Source organism: Phragmites australis, chromosome 10, assembly GCF_958298935.1.
Source record: "Phragmites australis chromosome 10, lpPhrAust1.1, whole genome shotgun sequence".
NCBI lineage: Eukaryota > Viridiplantae > Streptophyta > Magnoliopsida > Poales > Poaceae > Phragmites > Phragmites australis.
Genome location: NC_084930.1, coordinates 13,677,953 through 13,687,404, shown reverse-complemented (window position 1 = coordinate 13,687,404; position 9,452 = coordinate 13,677,953). Strand labels below are relative to the sequence as shown.

Sequence of the window (9,452 nt, the reverse complement as noted above, 5' to 3'; positions counted from 1 at the left end):
TCAGCCCAGCACGGAAATGGCACGGTTTCTTATCCAGTTCTCCCTCTCATCTCTTTATTCCCGAGGAACCAAATGCTAACGGATTAGGATAGCCCCTAACTGCATGCATGCACGCACTGTCATGCCATTGTCTCACAGAGATCCAAATCATTATTAAATGCTCTCGCATCGCAGAGTCTTATGGAGTCATAGTCATGCCTAGTGGCCTTGCCCCGGCGGTGACCCCCGGAGGCCTTGTTCGGTTGGGCCGAAAACGGCCGGGATCATAACCCAACCCCTTGGATCAGCCTGGTCTAGAAATATTTGTAGCCTAGCATTTTTTATGTGTTTATTTAAGCCTGTTTGGGGTTGTAATCCGGCCCACCCCGTGGTTTCCCCCTCCCATGGGCCTGGGAAAAAATCATCCACTCGCTGCGAGTGGAAAAATCCTCGACTAGTCTCACTGTGGGTGGCGGGCGGCACTGCTGAGCTGCGTCGGCGACGCGGCGGCTCCCCTCCGGTGACCACCTTCTTGTCGGTAATCGCATCGTCCTCCTCTTCCTTCCCCTATGCTCTTGCATGCTAGGATTCCTCGTGTCGGTTCTTGATTTGTGTTCGTTTGTTGGCCATAGTCGCCTAGTCAGGGTTCCCTCCTGCCTCTCTTCAATCTTCTGACAACATCTGGTCTCCGTTACCACCTCCTCTGGCAAACCACAACCATATGAATCGTTGGAGCCACTTCTCGTTGCTGGCGTGTGAACTTGCAACATGCTAATGATGCTTGCCATGCAATCGAGACCCAGAGACCCTGCCAACGAGTTCATCATCGAAAAAGTGTTTCGGTGTCTCTCCCCACAAAATTTGCAGTGTTTTTGGTTCAAATCAAGGTCCCCAAATCCCATCACAAAAAATGGTGGTTGGGGTTGGGAACCAATTAAGAACTACATCACTTTGTGTCTGATGAGCAGCTGACTACAACCAGAAAAGGGGTCATGGGTTATCAAATTAAAGCACTAGCAAATTGGGGAAAGTTTATTTGTCTGAAGAAAGGAACTTCAGGTTTTAGAATCATAGAATTACACGGTCATTAGTCTCTTTATTGTTTTCTATAACTTGTTGAGAGTGGATTGAACTTGAAATTAGAAGGAATCATATAATTACAAGGTCGTTCATCAATGGTAGATATGTGACTAGAACAAATAAGAATGCTAGCTGAAGCTTCTTTGTGCTACATTTTATTGTCTGTTTGTAGTACTTCTTCTGCCAGGTTAAGATTGTATCCTTTGACCAATTCAATTTCCTTTTTCTTCTAGACTAAACTAAATGTATTCTTATTTCCTTTGTAGATTATCCCTGCACCAGTTAAAGTTGGAGAAAACGAACCCCCACCATCCTGGGACCTTGTACCCTCTCCAAGAGGTACTTGATCTATTCGATTTCCATTCCTTGAAGTTGTTTATCTATATTGTTAGACCTGCATTAGTATCTATATTGTTTATTGCTGAAATGAAGCACTTTATCTATGGACCTTTGTGAATCCTTTGTTGAAATGAAGTTTTGTTTTTTATTGTTGGGTGTTCACTTTTGTTTTATATGATTTTCTTTTTAGTTTTCCTTTTAATATGCGAATAAGGGATCACATTAGAAAGAGGAGGGAGGAGGAGGACGATGATATGATGTTGTTTATTTTCCTTGCACTATATATATTGTGTTCTAATGGAGGAAGGGAAAAGAAGCGACGGCATACATCGGTGCTAACAGGCGAGGAACATGTTGGGGAGCTGCTTGAAGGGCATGTCAAGAACTGTCGGGTAGCATTCACGATGAAACCTAAAATATTCAGATCCTTGGCCAATTACCTTAGAAGGGAAAAGTTGGTCCGTGATTCTAGGACTAAGGTTGAGGAGAAGCTGAGGTTCTTCTTATACATGCTTAGTCATAATGCTTCATATGAGGATCTCCAAGAAACATTTGGGCATAATAGTGATACCTATCATTATCACATGAAACATTTTTCAAGTTAGCAGATTTGGCATTTTGCCAACCATGCATAGTGCCATGATATATATAAGCATTGCTTCCTCGCTACTGGTAGCTTTTCTGAATGAACACACTACCACCAGCACTCATGCAATTCTTCAGGCGGTGGTGGCAGCTAACTGTAATGTCATGGTTCACCTAGTTGGAGTGTTGATTGGGATCCGAACTATAGAATTTGGGTGTATGGTAGGTAGACAATAGCAAGTGGACAAGGCTGTCACAACACCACTGGCCGTAGGATGGGAGGAGGGGTTGTTGGAGACATGACAATGTCTGAGAACATAAAGTTTGGTTTTTGAGAGTGTTGGACTGTGACATCGGTTGATGAGGCAAGGTGGTCGTGAGCGGTGACTGCAGAAGCGTTTTAGGTAGTGCAGGTTCAGGGGGTGGTAGGATGGTGGGGCATGGTTGCAACTAAGTTGGAGGCGGTTGAACTCAGGGTCGCATGAGCTTTACATCCTTATTGTATAATATGCATCGATTATTATAGCAGAGATGCTTTCTTTTAATGTGCAAAGATTACTGAGCCATAAAATCTTTTTCTCTTGTTCCTTTGCAGCTAGTAAATGCACTGTCGGAGCTTATCAGCAGGCCATTACCGGAACATGCTTGACAACATTCAGGATTTAGTTCTTTATTTGGCATCGGACCATAGGAAGGATGTATGGAAACATGACGCTTTTATGCTGGGCCGCTGGTGCACTGCCAAAGGCAATCTGCATTTCTCGCATTTAAGTTTTAGAACCTGACCATCTTGTTGAAATGTTGAGCCAGCCATAAAAATCTAATATTGAAACCCGAGGAGGCCGTTGTGTCCATATTCTGCTAATAACGACACATATTGCTGGAGGGGATGGTTGGTGCATTGTTAAGAACCGAGGGTAACTTAATATCAACTGATGATTTTTCATTTTTCATGTCTGTAGTGCACCTTTACCTCTTAACCTTTTCATGTAAATGTTTCTTGACCCAAATTCGTGTTATGCTGATGGTCAATTCATGCATCTGGATTCGGGCACCACTAGCTGACCACATTTCTGCTTGATGCATTGGGTCATTGCACTTCCCAAACCGAAATGTTGTTTATTAGATTAGGGAATGAATCCTAGTCAAAACCGAACATATTCTTTAAGAGAGGGATTAAAGGAAGCAAGGGATTTATTCCCTATAGGGTTTGAGTGACATGAGAGGGATTCACTCAATCCCTCCCTGGATTGGTTCCCATTGGGGATTAAATCCCAAAGAACCGAACAAGCCCTAAGTCATGGAGATACAGGTGTGCAACTAAATGGAGAAGGCCACCTCCTCACCATGCGCGTCGCATCTCCGCGTGCGCCTGACGCCGATGCGCCCACGCGCCGTAGCAACGTGTCGTCTGTGCTCGACTTTACCATTCGTGCGCTCTCCCCTAATAGCGTAGGCTTGGCGCCAAGCTTCGTTCGTGCCCATCATGCCGTGTGTGGGCCTCACTGGAGGCTACTCGTTCTAGCCCGGCACGGCAAACAGAGCTCCTCGGGTCGTCTTGACACGGCTCAATTCCCACTTCCAGCCATGACTATGACTTGTACAAATGACGGTCATGCCTCTCAGGTCGATGGTATGGACTTAGGGTAAAATGGACCAACACAAAAAATTACAGTGTCATGGTCATCTACTTATCTATTTTTGTTAGTCCCATGGAGTAAGGGCCTAAGACTAGATGAGCATGCAGAGATCGAGGTCGAGGACTTGGGTCCCCAAGGTCATCAAGGAATCAGATCCCTGTGGTCATCGAGGAGTGGGTCCCTGGAGTCGTTGAGGAGTCCTCAAGGTTGAGAACTTAGGAAGAATCCCGAGGTCGGGCCATCATCGGCATTGATGTTAGCATCAAAGTTGAGGGGTTGAGCTCTTTTACCGCACAAAGCAGGTCTTCGAATACCGGAGAGGTATCTCCAACCAATATTGTCTTATAGTTGTAGTGGAAATCTGAAATGACTTCTTTTCAAAGGAGGCAACTGAAATGAATTTTTTTAGGGAAAGAAAACTCTCCTTACTCATTAGTCATTTCCAGGAAACTAAAAATGATTAATGAATAAGGAGAGTTTACTCCCTTAATTTGGCCCAACTGGTGACAGTAACATGCTAGTCCATGTTTAGTGGATTAACAATGTAGAGACTTTTTATTTTTGTATTTCAAAAATAAAAAAATTGCAAAACTAGATGTCGGTTTGAAAAAATTGCAAAAAATTGTTGCGTTTCAATGTCTCAAAATTCAAACCACTATCGAAATAGTTATGAAAAATTCTGACAAAACAAAGTATATTGTAGAAGATGCTATAATCTATCTCCCAAAAGAATAAACTCAAACAATTACTTTTACAATAAGAAAAAAGACAAATTTTTTGTACAAATCATATTTTTTGTCTAAAATTTTTTGGGAGCTAGATCATAGTATCATATATAAAATACATTATTTCTTAATGTTTCATGACTATTTCGATAGTGTTTTGAATTTTGAGAGTAATATAACACATTGTTTTTTTATTTTTTAAGCTGTCGTCCGTTGGAAGGGAAATATCTTTATTTTTTAAAAAGGTGTCACCCTTCTAACGGGTAACAGTAGCTTATTTTTGTAATTTTTCAAACGGACACTCAATTTTGCAATTATTTTATTTTCATAATATAAAAATAAAAAAGCAACAATGTATCTTACTCCAAGGTTCAGCCTAAGAGAACTTCACATCTTTATTTTTTTAATAATGTCACCCTTCTAACAGGTAACGCTAGACTAGTTTTGCATGTTTTTTAAACAGGCATCTAGTTTTACAATTTTTTATTTTTTAATATAAAAATAAAACAAATTCAACAATATATCTCACTCCAAGGTTCAGCCCAAGATAACTTCATTGGACCTCAGAATACTGGGTTCCATGATCTGCTTGCTTTCTTCATTTCTTTTCATGCATACAAAATTGCGGACAGTGTGGCCCAAGTGATGAGCTAGGCAATCATTTTGTTTAAGCTACGCAAGTGCATCGCACAAGCATTAAACCAAAAATAATTGTATACTCCCTCTGTTTAAGAGGTTTAGAATACTTAGTGTGATCTCTAAAACTAAACTTCGGCCGTTAAATTCTCTATTACATTTTATCTAACCGCCACCATCGCTGGGTGTCTCACCTTGGCTCCACTTTGTTGTCCTGCTCCTTCTCCTCCTCCCCTCTCACCTACGGCCGCTAGCTCCGGCCATCTCACCAGCGCTTCTACTCCACCTCTTGTCCCCCTCTTAAGCCACTGCAACAATCTTCGTGGCCCACCTCACCGCATCCACGCCAACCTTCATGGACTCACCTCCGTGGAGCTCTTCCTCTTGGTCCAAGGCAGGAGGTTGGAACAGTAGGCTGGCAATGACAAGAAGCACCAGAGCACCGGCCCGGCTTGGAGGAAAAACGGTAAGAGGAAGGGGTAACGGTGAGGAGGAAGGAAGAAGGCAGCAATGGTGATGCTAGCAAGGAGCAAAACCTTGTTGGTTATAGCGCTGGCTAGCCAACAATTAAGAGAAAGGAAGAAGAACGGAAAACAAGAAGAGGAGCATTAGGGTTCACAGCCGAAAGTGGCAAATAAGCAATTTTTCTCATCTCCACTGTGGCATTTAAGGAATGCACCTCAAAAAGATGGTATTTGGGAGTGGGCCACTCGGTAGGGTGGAAAAAAATAAATTTCCCCAACATAAGGGCATGTACAGGCTGCCTCCAGTAAAAAATACTTGACATTTTGAATATGACATGGTATTCAAGTTGTACATTTAACCACTAATTTCTGCTACAATATATCTATAAAATAAAAAATTATGAGAATTTGAATGTATTTTTAAGACAAACTTCACACATGATTTTATAATTTCAAACTAAATATTTAAAAGTTATTGATGGTTAAAGTTTTGAAATGTTTGACTGGATCTTATCTAAAATATCAAATATTTTAGGTAATGTGAAGGAAGGAGAGGTGAGCGAAAGATATCGTTGTCTCGCGAAACAATGATTTTATAAGCTAAAATTTAGAACTACGAGACTATTCTCACATAATTGTACGAGTTGTTATTTTCATAGACTCACAATATTCATTTGGCCCATAAACAACGTAAACGCTCTTAGAGTTACTAAGACACAACTAAAAAGATAGCTATTGTAACTATTGTCTGTTAAGTCGTCCAAAATTACGTTTATGCGTCCTATAATACGATGCTGGGATTCCAGTGCATTCCTCTCCGTATATTTTGGTCAGTATGCTAGGATTCCAGGACTCGTGAACCAAACATTGTAATTTTTCTCCGACCTTTAGCGCCTACGGGACTGGAAGCGGTGCAATACAAACCGCGCCGCTCGAATCCCCGAAAATGCTTCCACTCGGCGAGACGGCCACGCAGCAAGAAGAGCGTGTTCAACAATAGGCCGCGGCCCACTACTGGCGAACCGAGGTTCATTGCACGCGGACGCGGGCCATCCCGCTGGTGGGATCCCGGCAGTCTACAACGCATCAAAACTGCCTCCGCGTCTCCCGGAGTCCGCTCGTTTGATTCGCAAATCGCAATGGCCCACGCGCGCGCCCAGCCTCCTCCGCGTTGCAGATAAATTCGGCAACAACCTCACCACCAGTCGCCATCTCCGCGCCCAACTTATCCCCCTGTATCCTCTCAAGCTCCCGAGAAATCCAACAAACAAACCACAACGCTCTTTGTGACAGCACAGCCGAATCAGCGATCGATGGCTTATCGGGGGTTTAGCTAACGCGCAATCGATCTCCCGTCCATCCACACGCCGGGATGGCATCGGCATCAGCGGCGGCCGGGGAGGGGGGAGAGCAGCCACGGCGGTACTGGCGGTGGAGTAAGGCTGACTTCTTCCCGGAGCCCTCGTTCCGGAGCTGGCGCGCGTACGGCGGTGCGGTCGCGGGAACTTTCTCGCGGCTGCGGGACCGCGTGGCGAGCCGGTCGTCGGAGGCCGTCGAGGCGGGGACGCTGCTTGCCGAGAGCGAGAACCCGCTGCGGCAGTGCCTGTCCTGGGTGGACCTCGCGTTCCTGGGCTTCGGCTCGGTGGTGGGTTCCGGGGTCTTCGTGCTCACCGGCCAGGAGGCGCGCTTCGACGCCGGCCCGGCCATCCCGCTCGCCTACGCCGCCGCGGGGTTCTCTGCGCTGCTGTCGTCCTTCTGCTACGCGGAGCTTGCCACGGAGATCCCGTCGGCCGGCGGGTCATTCTCGTACCTCCGCGTCGAGCTCGGGGACTTGGCTGCCTTCCTCGCCGCGGGGAACATCCTTCTTGAGGCCGTCGTGGGCGCCGCGGGGCTCGGGCGGTCGTGGACGTCCTACCTCGCCGCGCTCATCGGCCGGGACAGCGACGCGCTCCGCATCCACGTTCCCGCGCTCGCCGACGGGTTCAATCTGTTGGACCCCATCGCCGTCGTCGTCCTTATCACCACCTCTGCGCTCGCCATGTCCGGCGCGCGTATCACGTCCACCATCAACTCGCTCGCGTCGGTGGTCGGCATCGCCATCATCGCGTTCGTGCTGGCCGTGGGGTTCTCGCACTTCGACGTCGGCAACCTCGAGCCGTCCTTCTTCCCCTTCGGGGCCGCGGGTGTGTTCCGCGCGGCGGCCGTGGTGTACTGGTCCTACACCGGCTTCGACATGGTGGCCACCATGGCAGAGGAGACCAAGAACCCCGGCCGCGACGTGCCGCTGGGCCTCATCTCGTCCATGTCGGCCATCACCGTGGTCTACTGCGCCATGTCGCTGGCACTCATCGGCATGCAGCGGTACAGTGAGATCGACGCCAACGCGGCCTTCTCGGTGGCGTTCGCCTCCAAGGGGCTCAAGTGGGCGCGCTACATTGTGGCGCTCGGCGCGCTCAAGGGCATGACGAGCGGCCTCCTCGTCGGCGCGCTGGGCCAGGCGCGCTACACCACGCAGATCGCGCGCACGCACATGATCCCTCCCTACTTCGCGCTCGTTCACCCCAGGACGGGCACGCCCATCTACGCCACCGTCGCCGTCACGCTCGGCGCGGCCTGCGTCGCGCTCTTTTCCAGCCTCGACGTGCTTGCCTCCGTCTCCTCCATCAGCACGCTCTTCATCTTCGCGCTCGTCGCCGTCGCCCTCCTCGTCCGCCGCTACTACGTCGCCGGGACCACGTCGCCCAAGCAGCTCCGCACATTCCTCGCCTTCCTGGCGCTCATCGTCCTCTCGTCCATCGGGCTGTCGGTATACTACAACTCGGACTACGCCGGGCGGTGGCCAGGGTACGTTGCGTTCGGCGCCCTCTGGGCTTCCGGCACGGCGGGGCTAGCGCTGTGCGCGAGGCAGCAGCGCGCGCCCAAGGTGTACGGCGTGCCACTCATGCCGTGGCTGCCGTCTATGTCCATCGCCATCAACCTCTTCCTGATGGGCTCGCTCGGGTTTCTGGCCTACATGCGCTTCGGCATCTGTACAGCGGCAATGCTCGTCTACTACGTGCTCTTCGGCGTGCACGCCACGTACGACGTCGCGCACTCCCGCGGGGAGACTGCGTCCGCCGACGCCGCCGTCGACAGCGCTGAGCAGGGCAAGGTTGTGCCGGTGTCCACGCCGCTGGCGTCGTGAGAGAAAGGCCTTTTCTTTGGTTAATTTAGTAAAAGTTTTCATTATTTTTCTGTTTGGCATGTCAGTATGTGAATTTCTAGGGTGGATTTGAGGCAGATCTCTTGAATTGTTAAGTTCAGTCATTGTTAGCTTTAGTTGATTGGGATTTCCAATTCGGATTTGCTCATCTGCGAGCTGAAGCAGCTCTGCAGAAATTTGTTTATGCAAAAAAAATGCCAATTTTTCTCGATCCACCTCGTTCCTTTGCCTCAGAGACGTCGTGATTCATGAATATCTTGTTGTTATCGATTATTCTATTTACTCATGTCTTTATTTATTCTACTAGTTTGGTAGAAAAGCGCAAAGCTGAAAGGTGTGTGTTTTTAAAAGGAGTCCAGATAGAGATGTGCACAGGGAAGACAATGATGCCACACGCACATTGACAAGAGAAGACTGAGCTGAAGCAGAGAAAACGAAAATGCTAATTTTCCAAAAAAACGAAACAGAAAGGTATAACTCTCCTGTAATGTTTTGATTTGCCTGCCATTTATCATCCTGATAATGTCCAGATGACAATACGATCAGCATCACAACTTTGCCGAAAGAAAAGAAAAAGGATTCAGGAACTGTTCACACTTTTCCGCTTTCATTGCTGCTGACTAACTTCAGCTCATAAAAAAGTAGGGAAACATTTTATTGTCAAATTTGCTTTTGGTGGATCAAATATCGCATGGTTCTTATGATTCAGAGCTTATTAACGTGTATCTTTTTTATTAATTTAGCAGCTCGTCTTGAGAAGTAATAATTATGAAAAGTTTCATTACTCGCAGTATGTCCTATT

The 9,452-nt window shown here is 47.3% G+C and overlaps 1 protein-coding gene and 1 long non-coding RNA gene across 2 annotated transcripts; both read left to right on the top strand.

Moving 5' to 3' along the window:
* Nucleotides 1-1,319: 1,319 nt before the first annotated feature.
* LOC133931066 (uncharacterized) lies at nucleotides 1,320-2,929 on the top strand. Its single transcript, XR_009911846.1, has 2 exons — nucleotides 1,320-1,398; nucleotides 2,579-2,929. It is a non-coding gene; the product is annotated as an uncharacterized LOC133931066 (long non-coding RNA).
* Nucleotides 2,930-6,614: 3,685 nt separating this feature from the next.
* On the top strand, nucleotides 6,615-8,863 carry LOC133883638 (cationic amino acid transporter 8, vacuolar-like). Its single transcript, XM_062323011.1, has one exon. It carries the CDS (start codon nucleotides 6,821-6,823, stop codon nucleotides 8,630-8,632), a length of 1,812 nt encoding a protein of 603 aa, XP_062178995.1. The 5' UTR covers nucleotides 6,615-6,820; the 3' UTR covers nucleotides 8,633-8,863.
* The last annotated feature ends 589 nt before the right edge of the window (nucleotides 8,864-9,452 follow it).

What these genes read in the sequence shown, in the direction of transcription:
- LOC133883638 (XM_062323011.1), top strand. Translation starts at nt 6,821, where the DNA reads ATGGCATCGGCATCAGCGGCGGCCGGGGAGGGGGGAGAGCAGCCACGG.